The sequence below is a fragment of the Pseudonaja textilis genome, chromosome 3 (genome assembly GCF_049901715.1).
Source record: "Pseudonaja textilis isolate UNSWEBS1 chromosome 3, rPseTex1.2, whole genome shotgun sequence".
NCBI lineage: Eukaryota > Metazoa > Chordata > Lepidosauria > Squamata > Elapidae > Pseudonaja > Pseudonaja textilis.
Window position 1 is genome coordinate 51,922,504 of NC_141992.1, and position 20,130 is coordinate 51,942,633.

The 20,130-nt window shown below is 39.1% G+C and overlaps 1 protein-coding gene across 6 annotated transcripts in view; it reads left to right on the forward strand.

The window, feature by feature from the left end:
• The window catches only part of CELSR2 (cadherin EGF LAG seven-pass G-type receptor 2), a 115,009-nt gene that overhangs the window by 85,138 nt on the left and 9,741 nt on the right, over positions 1–20,130 (forward strand). For all 6 annotated transcript variants that reach the window (XM_087929719.1, XM_087929715.1, XM_087929717.1 and 3 more), the window contains exons 9-28: positions 2,049–2,215; positions 3,107–3,292; positions 3,714–3,827; positions 5,789–5,963; positions 6,989–7,130; positions 7,681–7,801; positions 9,119–9,302; positions 9,924–10,025; positions 10,621–10,715; positions 11,348–11,557; positions 12,211–12,394; positions 12,998–13,141; positions 14,434–14,617; positions 15,367–15,534; positions 15,668–15,794; positions 16,097–16,297; positions 16,671–16,845; positions 17,888–18,000; positions 18,631–18,710; positions 19,115–19,241. In XM_087929719.1, the coding sequence (XP_087785845.1) occupies positions 2,049–2,215; positions 3,107–3,292; positions 3,714–3,827; positions 5,789–5,963; positions 6,989–7,130; positions 7,681–7,801; positions 9,119–9,302; positions 9,924–10,025; positions 10,621–10,715; positions 11,348–11,557; positions 12,211–12,394; positions 12,998–13,141; positions 14,434–14,617; positions 15,367–15,534; positions 15,668–15,794; positions 16,097–16,297; positions 16,671–16,845; positions 17,888–18,000; positions 18,631–18,710; positions 19,115–19,241 (2,999 nt within the window). The remainder of the gene's footprint in view (positions 1–2,048; positions 2,216–3,106; positions 3,293–3,713; positions 3,828–5,788; positions 5,964–6,988; positions 7,131–7,680; positions 7,802–9,118; positions 9,303–9,923; positions 10,026–10,620; positions 10,716–11,347; positions 11,558–12,210; positions 12,395–12,997; positions 13,142–14,433; positions 14,618–15,366; positions 15,535–15,667; positions 15,795–16,096; positions 16,298–16,670; positions 16,846–17,887; positions 18,001–18,630; positions 18,711–19,114; positions 19,242–20,130) is intronic.

Below are 20,130 nucleotides of genomic sequence, written 5' to 3' on the forward strand. Positions count from 1 at the left end.
CATTGGTCTTGACACCCAACTTCTGAGACATCTCTAAAGGCGGTTCTGCATATAATGCAAGTGGTGATCGGGGTGTGTGGTTCCATTGTAAGGATATCCTGATCCAGGTAGGATCATCATGGTTTCTGCCTCTTATTTGAACAGGAACCACAAGTCCCTAATCATCGCTTTGGGATGGAGCAAAACCCCATTAAAAGTAAACCTTGGAATCAATGTTTCTAGACTGTCTAGGTAGTTATTAACATAAAACCACTCCATTAGCTAATGCTTAACCTGAGTGTGTCTTGCTCCATCCAGGGCTTAGAGCCCAGGTTCAAGACTTCCATGGCATATGTAGGGTGATATATAACTGATTGTCGAACACATGTGGGTGACACCCCATTTAAGCCAATGGATGACCTCTCCCAAGTTTTCATATAAATGTTAAATAATACAGGGAGAGCACAAAGCTCAGTGGTACCACACATTAGAGCGAGAGTGTCAAACTTCCGGCCCATGAGCTGGATGCATCACACACTGGCCACGCCCACAACCAGTTTAGCTGGGGGGGGAATCCCGATACGTCACGTGATGCTGCCATGACAACGTGTTTGACACCCCTGCATTAGAGCAACCAAGGGTTTGAATACTATGCCTGTATAATAGTCCACTAAAACAATTTGCTTAGATAGGAGCGAAACCATAACCTTTGCAAGCAGTCCAAAAGAATACCAAGCTTTATATCAAGGGTCTTCAAACTTGGCAAGTTTAAAACTTGTGGACTTCAGCTCCCAGAATTCCTCCTCCAGTCATGTTACCTCAGGAATTCTGGGAGTTGAAGTCTACAAGTCTTAAACTTGCAAAATTTGAAGACCCCTGCTTTATATTGTTGAATGCCACTTAAAAATCTAATAGAACCAAGAAGAGTACACTCCACCCATCCAGATGTCTAAAATAGCTCATCTGTTAAAGAAGTGTCATTTCTTTTCCATGCCTCAGCCTGAATCCTGACTAGAAAGGATCTGCATAATCCATTTCCCCAAGGATTTTTTGTAATTGGGTCCTCACTTCCTTGTCAGCATCCTTCCACATGTTAATGACTAGAAATGTTGATAATTATAAAGTGAGTTTATTGGTTCTCACATTTTCAGCAATCAAGAAACCAATATCGTAGGCTCTAGCAAGCCAGAAGAAATGGCGTAAACCATCTTACCTCTTCTTGAATCTTGTATAAAAAGTATATACAAAAAGGATGTAAAAATGTTTTCTCTCTCTCCTTTTGTGATGTGTGTACAAATATGTAACACTGTAGAAGGCAATGGCAAGCCAGTTCTATATAGTGGCCAGAAATTATAATATGAATATGAGCTTGTGGTTACCAGAAGGCCCTTCTATTGGAATGGGTTCAAACACATTCATTTTATATCTCCAACATATGCGAGGGTGGGTATGGTCCCTCTTATATCCATTTGCACAGCAAGAAAACGGAGAGAAAGAATAGATCCCCACAAACTTCCCTGTCTAATGCAGGACTACAATACAGAATTCTCTCCTGCTTCTCCATATGGGTACTTAATTTGTAAGGATTTTTTTTAAAAAAATCATCACATCATTGATTAGAACTTGGGTGGAATTGTTGAATACTTCAAGCCTAAAATGCCGAAGGAACACTATATTAAAAAATATTAGTTATTAGTTATTAGTTATCTCACAAAGGCATGATCGAATAAAAGTTTAGTCAAATTTTTCTTTTTTTTTTTTTAATGGCGATACTAGGATTTATAAATTTGTATTGATAAGAGTGTTATATGAAGTGACTGTAATTGTGACTATGAGGTGAATGCACAAAACCGATGGACCAACCGACTTACTGTGTGTACAAAAATATGGGGGAGCTGATACTTTTATGTTTTGTTGTTGTGTTTTTCATGTCAAAAAAAACCAATAAAAATTTATATTAAAAAAAAAAAATATTATGAGTATATAAGAATAGTCCACTGAACTCACACATACACGCTCTGTTATGCAATATTTTATACACTTATTGAACTTCTTTTTTCTCTGTGAAGAAATGACAAGTCCTCAGCGTTTCTTGGGCAGCAGTATGGTGATTTGGAGTAATTTGGCATTGACCATCACGCTTCCATGGCACATTGGACTTATGTTTCGTACCAGGCAGAGCAATGGTATCCTCCTCCGTGCTGCAGCGGGGCAGCATTCTACCATCACACTTTGGGTGAGTGGGCAACACTTTACTGTTCTCTTGCAGATTAGTGGCCTAGAGAAAGGCACTTTGTATTACAACAGAACAAGGCATCTTGCAGCTCATGGGCTAGGAGCAGCCTCCTAGCCAGAGGTGGTATTCAGCAGGTTCTGGAGAACTGGTAGTGGAAATTTTGAGTAGTTTGGAGAACCGGGAAATACCACCTCTGACTGGAGATTTTACAGTATCCTTCCTCTGCCACGCCCACCAAGCCATTCCCAGAGAAATGGTAGTAAAAAAAAATTGAATCCCACCACTGCTCCTAGCATTCTGAAAAATATCCCACAAACATTTATTGATAAAATATGTACTGTATATTCTGCAGCACCATTTCAGAGGATTGGTGGGGGGATTTTAAAATGTGGAGAACGGTCTAGTTTTGCCCCGGAGGTAGTCCAGTTGCAGTGGCCCAAAGGGAGTTATCATCTCCATACCTCTTAAAGGCAAGAACGGAACTGTGTACTTTCTAGCTCTAGGTGGCGGGATTTTAAAATGTGGAGAAGGGTCTAAAACAAGGGTGTCAAACTCGTAGCCTGAGGGCCAGATGCGTCACACACTGGCCACGCCCCATTTTAGCAAAGGAGGGAAAAGTCATGATATGTCACATGATGACAATGCGACGCCGTGAGTTTGACAGCCCTGGTCTAGAATCTAGAGTCTCCTGCTCTATAAAAGAAGTAGAAAGGTTGGTGAGATATGGTTTATAGATCCTTTGCATCATCAGAAGCCTCATGACTTTCTTTGATGCTATGTACTTGTTTCATTCTTTTCAAGCCCCCTTTGATGGACAGAGATGGGTAATACCTTCTGCAGTGAAAACATGGTTCAAAACTAAACTCGTTCTGTTCTTCTCTCTTTGCTCAGTTAAATGAAGGCACAGTGCTGATGACCGTGTACCGAGCCAACAGCCAAATTTCAGCACTGAGGCTACACCAGGTGAAAGTGAATGATGGTGACTGGCATCACCTACAATTGGAACTGCATAGCAGCTGGGACAATCCAGAAGCCCAGTGGTTAGCCATAATGGCTTTTGATTACGGTTTGCACCAGGTACAGTGAGCACTAGAACTCAATATCAATGGTCAACTAATGGCTGAATCATTTGGCATTTATGGAGCATCGTTCTGTATATTTTCTAAAGCTTGAATGTAACACTTGTAGCATAATTTAGTCTAGGGGAACTAAAGCTATCTATGGGATAGATTTAAATTGATTCCTAGTAGTCTAATATACTTTATCTCTAATCTCTTAGCTCTTTTTCTACAGATTTTGATTTATAGTTAGTTAATTCTATGAAATTCTTCAGTATCGGTCTACAGCTATCTTAATAATTTATTCCAGCCCACCTCCTCTTGGCTTTCACCACTCTCCTGATGTTTATAACATCTGATCTGTGTTGTGCAAATAAGTACTGTGGTCTCCTCAAGAAATTAAGGGAAAATGATGTTTGCTTTGCCGGTTTATCTTCCAGGTGATGGCCAACATTAGTAGTGAACTTCGTGGACTAAAAATGCGGAATTTGAGTATCGGTGCTGTACTGGGAGAGAAAGGAAACTTGCAGCATGGATTCCGGGGTTGCATGCAGGTGAGAGGGTGAAGAACAAGCCTTGATGGCTCTTTCTGGATGTTAATGCGCCAATGGGCCATACCAACAAGTGCAGGCTCCACCACTTCTTTCAACTCTCCTTTCTTTGATGCTTTTTATATAAATGACCATATGTTTCGGGAAAGGTACGCCCAGTTGATTAGACCACATCACTCTTAAGCAAAGAACCTAACTGACATGCTTAAGAAATTGTGTAACTGGGAGGGATTGTTGTGGAGTATGTACCTGTGTCAGTATAACTCAGCATAGCTGGCTGGAGAATTCTGGGAGTTGAAGTCCACAAGTCTCAAAGTTGCCAAGTTTGGGGACCCCTGGTAAAACTATACATAGAAATAAGTTAGAAATGGTTATGTCTGGAAATCTCCAGCAACCAGAGCTGTGTACTGATGAGTTATCCTTCAGCCTGATTTTGCTGAAAATTGAATGAAGCAGGCATGTTCTTAGGTGCTAAGCCATGTCTACATTATGCAGATCTTAAATGAGCAACAACACATACAGGTAAGTCCTCGACATACGACCACAGCCCAATATTTCTGTTGCTAAGAAAGACATTGGCTAAATGAGTTTTGCCTCATTTTATGACTTTTTGTTGTCATGATTCAGTGGTGGGATTCAAATTTTTTTACTACTGGTTCTGTGGGCGTGGTTCTGTGGGCGTGGCAGGGGAAGGATACTGTAAAATCTCCAGTCAGAGGTGGTCTTTGCCGGTTCTCCAGAACTGGTCAGAACCTGCTGAATACCACCTCTGTCATGATTGTTAAGTAAATCACTGCAGCTGTAACATGGTGTTAAGTGAATATAGTTTCCCCATAGTCTTTGCTTGTCAGAAGGTTCCAAAAGGTGATCACATGACCCCAAGAGACTGCAACTGTCATAAAAATGAGTCAGTTGCCAAGTATCCTAATTTTGACTGTGTGACCATGAGGATGCTACAACGGTTGTAAGTGTGAAGGTCGGAAATCACTTTTTTCAGTTCCATTGTAACTTTGAATGATGAGTAAACGAACTGTTGCAATTTAAGGACCACCTGTAGCATACAATTCACAATTCTATAACAGAATAGAATAGAATTCTTTATTGGCCAAATGTGATTGGACACACAAGGAATTTGTCTTGGTACAAATGCTCTCAGCGTACATAAAAGAAAAGATATATTCGTCAAGAATCATCAGGTACAACATTTAATAATAGGCATGGGATACAAATAAGGAATCAAATCATACTAGGAAACAGTCAATATAAATTGTAAAGATACAAGCAATGAAGTTACAGTCATACAGTCACAAGTGGGAGGCGATGGGTGATAAGGAGTGATGAGAAGATTAAGAGTAATAGTAGTGAAGACTTTGCAATAGTTGGACAGTGTTGAGGGAATTATTTGTTTAGCAGAGTGATGGTATTCGGGGGAAAACTTTCCTTGTGTCTAGTGGTTCTGGTGTGCAGTGCTCTATAGCGGGAAGGAGTTGAAACAGTTTATGTCTGGGATGTGTGGGGTCTGTAAATATTTTCAAAGCCCTCTTTTTGACTTGTGCAGTATACAGGTCATCGATTGAAGAATTTTTTTTTCACTTTTCCCACTTAATATGTAGTCATGCTGGCTCCATATAGCCCATTTTATGAATGTGGACTGAGTATATAGTAGCATCTTCAATTCAATGAAAACTGTATTTATGCAGATCTGTCAAAAAATAAACTGTTTGTTTTAAGCAATACAGCACCATCTAGAGGCTGCCGATCTCATAGTTGGCTTATTTATGGAAAGAGATTTATATTTTGGGTTTGGGGTTCCTAAAAGGCGGTTGGTATAAATAGGTTGTAAACTGTGTTCACTAAGAACCAAAAGCAAGAAATGAATGTGCAAAAGAATAATCTATGTATCTAATAGCTGATCTTCTTCCTTCCATCCTTGTTTTTTTTTTCCGCCCGTTTGGATCTTCCAGGGTGTAAGGATGGGAGAGACATCAGGCAGTGCTATCGCCTTGAATGTAAACCAGGCTGAGAAGGTGAACGTGCAGCATGGCTGCAGTATCCCAGACCCTTGTGACTCCAGTCCCTGTCCTCTCAATAGCTACTGCAATGATGATTGGGATAGTTATTCATGCAGTTGTGATCCAGGTCAGTGGAAAGGACAGTGTGATATAATTGTGTAGAAGACACCACGTTAAGGTTCTTAGGCGGCCTAGAATTACATACCACAAGATGGGTTGCCATATAAATTTAATATATACATATATATATATTTTAAATCATCTAGTACAGCTCTGATGCTTCCTAAGAGTTGGGTGGCCATAGTCCAACATATCTGGAAGGCATCAAGGATTTGCCATGTATGGTCGGTCTGTAGTGGGCTTAACTGTTGTAAATAATATCTGCATTGTACTCAAAGCATTATTTTTAGTCGTGTAATAACTGATTCAGAGCTTAAAATGGTGCTGTTAAAGCTCTGATACAAAGCTTCAATGATTTATTATGATTCATTCTGATTCATCTTAATTTGATGGACAGATACATTATAAATTCACTGTGTTTTTGCCTGTTCTTTCTTACTGCAGTTTATTCGTACAATATATATGGATTTTCTCTGCTGTTTGCTTTAATTTTATGTAGTTTGTTTTTGACAGTTTCCTTAATTAAATAACTAATATACACCAAAATGATTCTTATCTTAGCATAATTATAGAAGTAACAAGAACTATATTTACATAATTTACTGTAGTAATACTTAGGCATTGTACCTGATTAGATTACTATACAAAACTTAACAACTACCAGAAATAATCAATTTTTATTTCATTATTTAATACTTAAGACTGAAGCCAATATTTTTCCTAGGGATTGTGTGTGTATGTGTGTGTGTGTGTATGAGCCTGTTTCAGCTTTTCATTGTTTTATTAAAAAGTTAAAATACAAGTAAGTGGTGGAGTAAGCACAAAGTTCTCTATAACAGAGCAGGGCTTTGTTTAGACCAGACTGGATAGGTGCCATGTTGATTTCTATCTTTCCAGCCACCCCTCCCACGCGCAGCCTTTAGCTTGGTGGAGATTGGAGAATTATTATCCCAGAATCTTCTGCTTGGCTGGGCTATCATTTAGTCTCAGGTTGGAGATTATTGCCAGTTATACCCAGAATTCTTCCTCCAGGTTACTATGGAGACAGCTGTGCCAACGTCTGTTCCTTTAACCCCTGTGAGCATCAAGCCATATGTGTCCGCAAACCCAGCTCATCCCATGGCTACACCTGTGAGTGTCCCGACAGCTACTTTGGGCCATACTGCGAGAACAAGTGAGTGTGAAAGTTCACTCACATTTGTTGTGATGTGCCTATAAGTGTGTGTTGGTACTTTTCAGAATTTATAGAACTGAAATGTGGAAATTCTGGGTGCATATTGCAAATATTAATAGAGATTTTAGGCATTTGCATCTGGGTATAAATGTACAAATAAAAGATCAACTTAAAAGTGTGTAACATGAATACACTGTTCATGTATGGGAGACACCTGGATGCAGTGACATTAGCTTGCATATGCAGTGTATGTGCTCTACATAATTAACATACCATGATATGTGTGCATGCCAACCAAGGAGATTACTTCAAATAATATGATTTGCAATACACATCAGTATAGCAAACTTATGGAAACCCAAAAACACATTCCAACATTTCTTTAGTTATTGTCTCTTTACTGAAAGCTTGTAAACTATGAAAGCCTTTATGTACAAAGGGATGCAAGATCTTAGAAAAGGCAATACCATAATTTGTAATGAAGAAGTTACTATAGCCTTCTACTGTATTTGAAAGGTGTTTACAACAGGCCTCGTGTTTTCATTGTTAGGTTAGCTCAGCCCTGTCCACGGGGATGGTGGGGGCATCCTATATGTGGCCCCTGCAACTGTGATGTTGATAAAGGATTTGACCCCGACTGCAACAAAACTAATGGAGAGTGCCACTGCAAGGTGAGCTTTGGATTTATCTAGTTAAGAGTAGAAACTTACAATCTGGAGTTAAAGAATCATCAAAGAGGATGCAGAATGATTGATCAAACAGTTTCTGTATCTGTATTTATATTTTATTGCTACTCATTATTTTAAACAACTTGGCTACTAAACATTTTGCCTTCAGTGGCTTTAACAAATGAATTTGCCTACTAAGGAAAGTTATGGCACACCAGACAAAAATTTGGGTATTTTGCTTTTTTCCCAACTATTAATTTGCTGTTTCCAAGACCAATAATTATAGTTTTTATAATACCAGTTAGTTTGTTTGCTTTATGAATTTTTGTGATTTTATGTGAGTCATCTTCAACTTGAGAAGTTTGATGAGTTAAAAATTAAATAAATAATGGTTCAACATCCTTCATTAAAATTTTTAATTTTTTTTAACAATGTTAAAAAAAAGTCTGAATATTATTTGAATCTAGTCATAATATTAGCCACAGATTTTCCCTTCAGATGATGCTATTAGTAGAAATCAAACACTTCTGGCTTGCTTCCAATAATGGAGAGAGGGGTAAAGGCAGAGGGTGTGCTGGTGCTTGTTGCTTCTCATAAGCATCATGCGTAGCCATCACTTGGTATGACATGTGCATAGGAATAGAATAGAATTCTTTATTGGCCAAGTGTGTTTGGACACACAAGGAATTTGTCTTGGTACAAATGCTGTCAGTGTACCTAAAAGAAAAGATACATTTGTCAAAAATTATAAGGTACAACAATAATAGTCATAGGGTACAATAAGCAATCAAATCATACCAGGAAACTGTCAATATAAATCATAAGCGACAAAGTTACTGTCATATAGTCACAAGTGGGAGAGAATGGGTGATAAGGAGTGATGAGAAGATTAATAGTAATAATAATGTAGACTTTGTAATAGTTGAACAGTGTTGAGGGAATTATTTGTTTAGCAGATTGATGGCTTTTGGGGAAAAACTGTCTTTGTGTCTAGTTGTTCTAGTGTGCATTGCCCTATAGCATCGTTTTGAGGGTGGGAGTTGAAACAGTTTATATGCAGGATGTGAGAAGTCTGAAAATATTTTCACAACCCTCTTTTTGACTCGTGGAATTGGATTTTACATATTTGATAGAAATCATGATTTGTGGGAAATCCTGGGAATTCCTGTCTCTTTTGAACGTTCAGGGAAACCGTTGAAAATTTAATAGGAAACAACATATCTGGTAAAGGTCTTGCCTTGTCCAAGAGGTATATATTTGATTCTTACGACAAATAAAAAATGGACAGAAATCTCTCTCTCTCTCTCTGCAATTCTACAGGACAATCACTACCGTCCAACAGATAGTGCCACATGTTTCCTCTGTGACTGCTACCATACCGGCTCATTATCTCGCACCTGTGAACCTGAGACTGGGCAGTGCTCCTGCAAGCCAGGTGTCATTGGACGCCGCTGCGACCGCTGTGACAATCCTTTTGCAGAAGTTACCATCAGCGGCTGTGAAGGTTAGAAATACTCCGTGGGCAGGAAGCCTCGCTAAATCACATTGGATTAGGTCAAATTTGTCCACTGCAGACAGAAACCTTAGTTGATCCCAAAGAATGGAGTAGGGTTAAAGTTGATTGGGATTTAAATAGTAGGCCACCAGGAAACCCTAACAATAGCCAAGATCAAAGAGGGGAGGGTAAAGAAATCTTGGAAGAAAGCAATTGCAGGTCACCTTTGTGCTACTTCTGAAAAAATCTACATGGACATGTCTATGAAGTCAACAGAAGACAAAGTCAAGCTTGATTCGAAGGAAACTCTGCTTCATTATGCCCGTCTTACTTTTGCTCACCAATTTTCTCAACTAAAAAGCTCCCAGCAATTAAAGGGAAAAATACAATGCAACTATCGCATTGATTCATGTGATTCCTACAGATCGGATTTCTTGGGGGTGGATTGTTGTTTTCTATATGACCAGAGTACGTTCTTGCCCTTTGTTTTCTGTAGGCAATTTATTTCCAAAGCAAGTATATGTAAAAATATTAAACCTTAATTATCTTCCCTTTTTAAATATGCTTGCTGAAAAGAGCACACTGAGTTTGCATAGAGCAAATTAATACACACAGATTTTTTTCTTGCAGTGAATTACGATAGTTGCCCACGTGCCATTGAAGCTGATATTTGGTGGCCACGCACCCGCTTTGGTTTACCTGCAGCTGCACCTTGTCCTCGGGGATCTGTAGGTAATGAAATATCTAAGAATGCAATCGAGTGCATATAGTAATCAATTTAATTATTAAATGGCCTTTGGATGCTTCCAGGTAAAGGTTTCTTTAGTTATCCTACTTTGTTTATGACTTTTATAGGTGATCAAAGAAAGTAGTCTTCCTCAAATAGGCATCCTATGGTTTTCTAGCCTTCATCATTTAAAAAAAAACCCTTCTGATGTGGAGTAAACATTACAATGTATGTTGCAGAGTTTTTCTCTCTGCTTGGACCACAATTTGTGTCAGACATATTCTCCTCTTAGCATTGTGGCAATCTTATTCGTGTCTGGAAAATAAAATTCCACACTAAAAAGGGGAAATACTAACACAATTCCATTCTTCTCTCTGTGAGGTGTATTTAAAAGGCAAATGTTTCCATCCGAAAGAAAGGAAAGAGAGAGAGAGAGAGAAATAAAAAGAAAGAGGAAAAAAAAGAAGAAAGAGAGAGAAAGAAAAGGAGAAAGAAAGGGAGAAAGACTGAGCAAGCTAATATTTTGTGGCATTTGGTTTTGTGAGCTAAGTTTCACATTGTCCCTCTTCTCTTTTTTTTTTTTTTTTTTTTGCTCTACAGGGACTGCTGTACGGCACTGTGATGAACACAAGGGCTGGCTGGCACCCAATCTTTTCAACTGCACCTCACTGACTTTTGCTGTTCTCAAAGATTTTGTAAGTACTTGTCTTTCATTTTTCCTGGTGCAAAGCCAGGAATCTGTGGATTTACTTATTTCTGTATGCATGAATGAATGCAAATAGTTTGTTTCTGTTTCACCAACGTTCTCAAGAGCAGTGGCTGTTTGATACAGCTATTTGTCCTCCCTCAAGTTGGTTTCATTCATAGAATCCCCAGTCCTGCCAATTACCATGGAAATCTGTCAATGATGATCATAGCAAAAGGTTTCACCAAGACATTGCCACAATGGAAAAATGGTATCAGGGCAACTGGAATCCATCAATGCTGACTGACAACTGTTGGACATTGCAACAAGTTGCATCAAACACTGACTACAAATGAAAATCAGCAGCAAAATGTTTAAATTGAACTCATGTAGCATATCGGAAATATTATGCAATTAAAACATAATTAAAAGTTAATTCCATATTTCTCAAGATTCCTATGTGATACAGTCATTCTGAAATTATATTCATGTTCAGTTTTAAGGGGTCTATCATTATCGCCCAAAAAATTTCAGAAAGCAAAACTTCTGAAAAAAATTGTCCAGTAGAATTTATGTTTGGTTAATTTACCTTGTTTTATTGAAGCACCTTTGCAAAATATCTTAATCTTTCCTGTGTAACAGGCAGAAAGATTACTGCGGAATGAATCATTTTTGGATACAGAGCAGTCTCAGCGGGTAGCTCTACAGCTTCGCAACGCTACACAAAACACTGAGAGCTTCTTTGGCAGTGATGTCAAAGTGGCTTTTCAGCTCTTAGCTCAACTTCTGAAGCATGAAAGCAACCAAGAAGGCTTTGGCTTGGCGGCTACCCAGGATGTTCACTTCACTGAGGTAAGGCCATCAGCTCAGGTTTATATGAAGTAAAAACTCTTGTGAGCAGCACACATTTTTTTAAAGCAAGCAAACAAATTTGAAAACGTCTGGTATCAAACGTCAATTTAACCTGATGATACTAGGTTGGTCTACTCTTTAGAGCATGGGAATATGTAGAGCACTACGTGGCTTAGTGGAAGAGAACTGGCAGATATTCTGTTGCATCTCTTAAGAGAAGCAAGTTATTTGGCGCTTTCAGCGATAGTTAAGAAAGGAACAGATCTATTTAGCTCAGCTGAACATTATGGAAGGAATGACAACTGGCAAATTAGGCTTCATCCTAAATGATTAAAATTTTATCTACAGGTGTTTTAAATAAAAATAATAAAAATAAATGCTACAGCATAATCTATATAAATCCAAAGCCCAAATTAGTTCTCCAATGAAGATTATTTTCTTAATAAATGTGGTTTGTTAAAAGATACACACATATTATAAGCAAATGTTCCCTGCAAGAAATACCAGGAGTGAATATTCTTTGGCCATCGATTCGTGTAACTTTTTTGGCCTTCTTGTAAGTGCAACAAGATTCCAGTCTTGCCCCTTTTTACTTTAGATTTGTTATCAGAAGCTCCTCTTAGCTGTCTCATATTTTTTTATGTGTCCTACAGAATTTGCTTAAGGTAGGCAGTGCTTTACTGGACAACAGCAACAAGCATCACTGGGAACTGATCCAACAGACAGAAGGTGGCACAGCGCAGCTGCTCAGACACTTTGAGGACTATGCAAGCACTCTGGCCCAGAACATGCGCAAGACATACTTGAACCCATTTACCATCATCACACCCAACATTGGTGAGAGAATAATAATAATGTCTCCTAATTAGCAAAATACTAGTTGCTCAGTTCTATGCATTTTAAATAATCATACAGTTGAGTACCTTGGTTCTCAAAATTCATATCAAAATGCTTGAGTACCAAATTTCATGAGCTTCAAAGGTACTCAACTGTTTTGAAACTCATCAAATTTGGTACTCAACACATTTTGACATGATTTTCCCCCCAATACTCAAACAAATGGTACTCATCGTTTGTTTGGTACTCAACGCACAAGCTAGAACTTGTTGGTCTCTGCTACCTTGTGACTCATTACGTTATTTCTTATGGGAAAAATTTGTTTGGTACTCATTGTTTTTGGTAGTCATCACTCCTCCCAGAACCAATTAAAGATGAGTACCAAGGTAGCACTGTACTTACAGTAGATTAATCTGCATGTGAATAACAGCAATGATAAATGAAAGAGATTATTATTATGCCCACTCAAGAACATCCAAGTCTGAGGGAAAGAGTTATAAGTACAAGAGTCCGACTGGACACTGCCATTCAGTTGGCTTGATGTCTCTTGCCTTGTGTGTGTGTATATGTGGGTCTCTATCGATCTGTGTCTTACTTTGGCAGTTATTTCGGTGGTGAGGTTAGAGAAAATGAACTTTGCTGGTGCCAAACTGCCCCACTATGAAACACTCCGTGGTGAGAAACCGGCCGACATAGAAACTACTGTCATCCTGCCTGAAAGTGTATTCAAGGCTCCAGAAGGCAAACGTGAGTTTTGGGCGTGGGGGTGAAAATTCCTGATATTGTAAAAGAGATGAGGAAGAGAAATCAATTGATACAATACCTCTTTGGCAATACAACTAGTTTTTTTTTTTTTACTGCCCAGGCTCTTTTATCTGGGGCATGAGCAGTAGAAGAAGCAATATCACATATACATATCATTTGTGTCAGAATGCACAAGGTTGGGCTGATTAGATCTTTTCTTTAACCAACTGGCCTTTTCCTGAAGTCTTATTATATGATGCTTCCCAAGCTTTTAAGTGACTGGGTTTTATTCAGTAAGCTAAGCTGTAGAGTACTTACCAAATTTCACTGAATACAGCAGAACTAGTAATACACTAAAATAAATTACATTATGGCTTAGTGCAACATCGAAACCCATCCATTCAATCCTTAGCGCCTTGTTTTCTGACGAATTAGCTGTGTGTGTTACATAACAGGCCTGGATTTATTTTGAGGCTTTGTGGTTTCCTGGAATGCATTGGATGATCAGTGCAAATCAGTACTGAATGCCATGATCAAGACTAAAATGCACATGAAGAGGAGTTCCTATTATCTATTATCTTCATAAAAAGCTATCAATAGAAAGCTGAAATGGAAAACAGAGATCAAAATAAAGAAGTCCTTTCCTTTTATACAGCATGTCAGTTCCAAAGAATTTTATTTTCTATGTATGAGGGACTGGGAAGAGGATATATCTTTGCCATGAATGGCAACTTCAGGCCCTGACAAATAGGAATATGGATGTTATCAAAATAATCAGTCTAAAAAGAAAAATAGTAGGACTAGCCTGGTAGATCAGAATGATGTAAGAAGTAATTTAATACCATTTTTGTTGGCCCAGGCAAGAAAGGGGCAAGACAAGAGCAATTGAGTTGTAGTTTCAAGTAACAGGAGAATTGGGATGGCTCTAGTATGCAGAAAGGTTCTAATCACTTGATAGAAGGGAAGTGGTGGTCTTACAGAAATAGGGACTATGTCATGGTGATCTAATTATCTACTAAATAAGTTCCTAGGCATAGGCCTAGACATAGAGTCAAGGAGCTGGAAGGGACCTTGGAGTCCAACCTCAGGGCAGGAGATCTTATACCATATTGAACAGATTGTTGTCCGATGTTTTTGTGAAAAATCTCCACATCTCCTGAAGAATGTTAGCTTCTTTTTTGTTTCCCCAAACAAGCAGACTACAAATATTGGAAATAAATATTAGTGAAACCTTGTTTATCGTGTTGCTCTAGCAAAATGAAATGTTTCACTAATGTTTCATGTTCACTCTTCAGAATCTTCTGTGGCCAGTGCCAAACATTTGCCGGGCACCAATGAGGAAGAAGAACATGCCCTTATGACAAGACAGAAAAGACATCCAGATCTAAGTGAGGGCCAGGCCATTGCCAGTGTGATCATCTACCGCAACCTGGCAAGTCTGCTTCCAGAGCAGTATGACACAGATAAAAGGAGTCTAAGGTAATGTCTGCCTCACACCTCAATGCATGGATGTATTAGTAGAGGCTGTAGAAATGTTTAGATACACAATGTTTGTGTTTTATTTCAGTTCTCATTTGGGGTTCTCCATGTTGCTTATTGAAAGGATTGTTGAAACTTCAATAGCTTCATGATTGTCTGGTCCACAAAATGGTTGTTGTCATTTGCCTGGCTGACTTTGTCTCGATTTAGAAACTATGCCAGGCATATTCTGGCTAGTACTTACTTGGATGGGAGACCACTTGAGAACCGTAAGATTAGGAAGTTGAAAAAATATCCCCTGAAGCAATTGCAAACCACCGTCTATAGTGTTCCTTAAAAAAAAGAAAGATATCAATGTAATCATTAAATGATTACAAGAGCCAGGCTTGATTTGAAAGAGATGTTATTTTATTTTTGAAGATTTAGCAAATGTCTGAAAGCACTACACGGGGAGGGTGTGTGTGATGGTAAGCAGAATTCAACTTTACGGAAGGGAAAGAGTGATTTAAGTAATATACTTTATTGATTTATGTGTTTAGGGTCCTGCCATTTGGCTTTACTATAAGTTGATTAATCATCATGGCTGTTGTTTGTACTTACTTGGTGATGTTTTTTATTGTTGTAATACTTTTTAATTGTTTTATAATTTTACAATTGTAAGCCACTTAGAGTACCCTGACTGAGTTGAGCAGCTATAGAAATTGAATAGATGGATGGATGACTAAATAAATGCCCTGTTATCATCACAGAGTCCCCAAGCGTCCTATCATCAACACCCCAGTGGTGAGCATCAACATCCATGACAATGACGCATTGATGCAACGTGCCCTTGAGAAACCCATCACTGTGCAATTTCGGATGTTGGAAACTGAGGAGCGGACCAAGCCTATTTGTGTCTTCTGGAACCACTCCATCCTGTGAGATCTGTTTCCCAGACAAAATGGCTGGGACTGCCATATAATGAACAGGGAGGGAGCAATCGATGTTGGGAGGGTAGCGGGGCAGGGTTCCTCAGGGTGACAGCCCCATCTTGACTCTGCTCTTTTTCAGGGTCAGTGGAACTGGTGGCTGGTCAGCTAAAGGCTGTGAGGTGGTCTTCAGGAATGAAACCCATGTCAGCTGCCAGTGTAATCATATGACCAGCTTTGCGGTACTGATGGACATTTCCCGCAGAGAGGTGAGAAAAATAAGGACCCTTCTTTGAGAATCGGAGAATAGCGCAAGGGAGAATTCTGCAGGGAGCATAATATAGTAGCAGAAGTTAGGTTTTGGCTCCTTAAGACTCATAGGGCTGAGAACAGCTATTTGAGCCATCAAGTATGCCTCCTGCTCAGTGCTGGAACTCGAGACAAATAGCTATGTTTGAACACATTTAGTAAAGGAAAATAATTGATTCCACTGTCAAATTGCTCTTGCTTTTAGGGAGACCAAATAATAAGATGCATGGGTATCCATTAATAAATTCTCTGTTCCTCTCAGAATGGTGAGATCTTACCCCTGAAGACGATCACATATATCTCCATTGCTGTGACACTGGGCAGCCTCCTGCTTACTTTCCTCTTCCTGGCTGGGTTGCGAACTCTGCGATCCAATCAACAAAGCATCCGCAAGAACCTAGTGATTGCGCTATTTTTTTCTGAACTTGTCTTCCTACTGGGCATCAACCAGGCTGATCTGCCAGTAAGCATCTGTATGGGTGGGACAGAGAAAAAACTCTGCTAAAAAGATTAAGTTCATAGTCATGGTCACATCTACTAAATATCAATTCAACAAATATTATCTATTGCTAATGAATAGTCAGGCAGCCCATTCCTCCCCAACAAGCCACACAGGGTTATCTGGCATCTGTGCATCCTTCTTTGTTTGGGTGCCTTTGAGAAATCAAGGAAACTGCCTTAAATTAATAGCAGGAGTTCCTGGAAATGTGAATCAAAGACAGGAAAACATCCTATCTGAATTCTGAATATACAGTGAAATGCTTCATTACATTTCAGTTTTTGTGCACATTTGGAACAGGTTTCTAATCCTGCTCTTTTGTTTCTTTCTATGATAGTTTGCTTGTACTGTCATTGCCATCCTGTTGCACTTTCTGTACATGTGTGCCTTTGCCTGGGCATTGCTAGAAGCATTGCATATTTACCGCATGCTGAGTGAAGTGCGAGACATCAACTATGGCCCAATGCGCTTTTATTATATGGTTGGATGGGGTGTGCCAGCATTCATCACAGGTGAGGCTTGCATTAAACTTCATATAATCTGGCATACAGTCGTGGCCATTCTGAGGCCATTATATTCTTTGTGACCCTTATTTTATTAAAAAGAAAATAGCTTATTTGATTAAAATAAAATGGTTCCATCCCCTGCTAATCTTATAACAGGTAACTGAATCAATTTAAGCAGGATATAACCGGCCAAGCCTAAAGATAACGCTGGAGTGTATTGAACTGTTTTATTTATTTATTTAGAAATGTATTTATTTAAAAATGTATTTATTTAGAAATTTATTTATTTAGAAATGTATTTATTTAGAAATTTATTTGCCGCCATTCTCATGCTCAATGACTCTGAGCGGCTTACAACATAAAAACATTAAATTATAAACATCAATTATAAAATAACAAAGCAGATAAAATCATGAACACAAGATGGCAAAGGAGGGAGCCAGATACATGGGGGAGGGGGAGGTAGGATTAGGTTTTAATTAGTCAATCACCTCCAGTGTGAAGCTCTCCCATTGGTTCCCCAAGCCATCTGGCAGAACCACGTCATAAGGCTCTTACCAAAAATCAGGAGGGTGGGAGCCAATCTCACTTCAGGGATGTCCCAGAGGGCAGGAACTACGGCAGAGAAGGCTCTTCTGGATCTCACCAGCCAAAATTCCTTGGCATGGAGTATGCAGTTTGCCCCCTCTGCTGGCATCGGTGTGGTGGGTCAGTCTCATCTGGATGAGACTGTTTCTGGACCCATGCCATGCAGGGCTTTAAAGATGACAATCAAAACCTTAATACCGTTCTGTCAACTTACTGTTCAACTTACTGTCTAAGTGATAATCTACTAGCTATAGAGTAGATGAGGGGTGTCAAACTTGCGTCATCACAGTGGTGTCACGTGACATATAGGAGCTTTTTTCTCCCTTCAGTAAACCAGGCATGGGTGTGGCCAGTGCAGGATGCATCTGGCCCGCGGGCCGCGAGTTTGACAGCCCTGGAATAGATGATTAAGGACTTATGTTTCCTCTTTATTGACTGTTTTGTGTGGTATTCTCCTTAGGACTTGCTGTGGGTCTGGATCCTGAAGGGTATGGGAACCCAGACTTTTGTTGGCTCTCCATCTATGATACCCTGATTTGGAGCTTTGCTGGTCCCATTGCTTTTGCTGTTGCAGTGAGTAGAGAAGCAAGGGAAAATGGGGAGGCAAGGCAAAAGACCCACATTTCACAATATGGGGACAGCTGTCTGATTTACATGAGGTGTAAATTATAAATGCATAAGGAAAAAAAGAGAGGGTCTTTTTTTAGGATGGACATGGCAACTATTACTTTCACATAAAGTTTAGTTTTATTTACCCAGGGTGTCAAGGACTGCCTAGTTCTGTCGTTTTATTTTTCCATCTGAAACTCTTTGAAGAACTTGGAAAACAATCTTCTTGGTCAACTGACTGAAGATGCAGTGGAAGGCTGAGAAGCATTGCCTAGAATTGCAAATCTTCCCTTGTTCCAATAGGAACCTCAGCTGATGGGTTACATGAGTTTCCCAATCAGTCATACAGTAGTTATAAAACTGAAGGGTCCTTGGTGCTCTCTGAGAATGCTTGTCTCCTTGCAGATGTTTCATTACCCTAACTGTATGTAACATCATCAGTGCTAGTGCTAGTTATAAGACTCTGATAAAAGAGAACTGATCTTTGCAAGACCCAGGAAAAGGCACAGTATTTAAAATATTCCAGGTTTGGGAGGATACACTGTTAGCCAGAGAGAAATCTAGTTTTAAACTTTTCCGTCTTTCATTCTATAGATGAGTGTCTTCCTCTATGTTCTGGCCACCAAGGCTACTTGTGCAGCTCAACAGCAAGGTTTTGAGAAGAAGGGGACAGTGTGAGTCTGGCATTGTTCACGCACAACTATTCTTTTCACCGATTATGAGTATTTAACTATTCTTCCATGTCCCTGCATTGTGATTTCCACTTTATTGATCCTGTGTGCCCTTGTTATTGATGTCACCTTATCTCACCCTACTAAGTCGTTCTGTTTCCTGCTTTCCATTTTCTGACTTACCATTGATGTATCCCAATAGTCAATGCTTCCAATATTTTTGCTGGAATTTTGGGATCAGTCCTACATAAGTACAAAACTAGGTAGTATTGCAAAGTCAGTGGAGGCCATGCTCCATGGTCAGCCAAGAGAATCAGGAACTCCTTCATAAGTAACACTCTACTCATGAGACTTGGGAGTTGTTGTGTGGGAGAACCCACACTGACTGTGCTCTTTCTCTACTTTAGCTCCGGTCTACGGTCGGGCTTCATCTCTCTGCTGATCATGAGTGTCACTTGGTTGCTGGCTTTGCTGTCCATCAACAGTGATGCCATCCTCTTCCACTATCTCTTCGTGGGCTTCAACTGCTTCCAGGTAATTTGAGTATCAGGACAATAGCACACATTGGTATGGAATCTCCCCAGGTCCGTTAACATTTGCTCAATAATATTGGGCTGTTATTAAGTCCCCCAATTCAATTTTGTTTTCACCATTTTCCCTTTTCTCCAAGAACTCGTTTATCTCAATTTCCTACAGTAATGGAAATTGAAGAATTGGCCAAAATTGATTTTTATAGAATTTCATGTGGCTTTTTGAGTACAGTTGACCTCTGTTTGGCAATTGGAGCAAAGAGCATGGAGATTTTATTGATCATGATGCTGTATCAGGCACATCATGCACTTTCCAATTAGCAAGGGAAGAAGAGCTAGTTTTTTTAGTGGGTTGGGATCTTTTAAAAGATGAAAGAGTTCTGGAGGTGTACTGGGAAACATAAACAGAATTTACACAGGAGTTGGACCACATGTTTTAGACCTTTGAAATAAATCAGTTCTTATATTCTTGAGCTCTTTGACTCTCAAAATGATTTAGTCCTATGGAACAAGGGGATTTTAATTTCCATTACTATATATAGAAATGTGTCCTTTTTTAACTTCTCTCTGTTGCTCCAAATACTTGGATGTGTATAGATTTCATAAACGTTCCTACTTTACTGCCATGTCAAAGATCAAAATAATTAGGAAATGATAATTTAAAGTAGGATTTTTATCAAAGCTACTGATCTAAGTCATAATAGAAACATGTAAAAATGAAAAAAGCAGCAATTATTCTCTGTAGAAATTGGCGTTGCCTGGTCAAACTTTAAAGAGTTTAATACAAACTTTTGCAATTTTTAGGAAGAAAAAAAATACTGCTTATGAGTGGGAAGAAATATATGAAACAAAAATAATAAAGACCCCATGTAGGGTTGAAAATAGAAAACAAA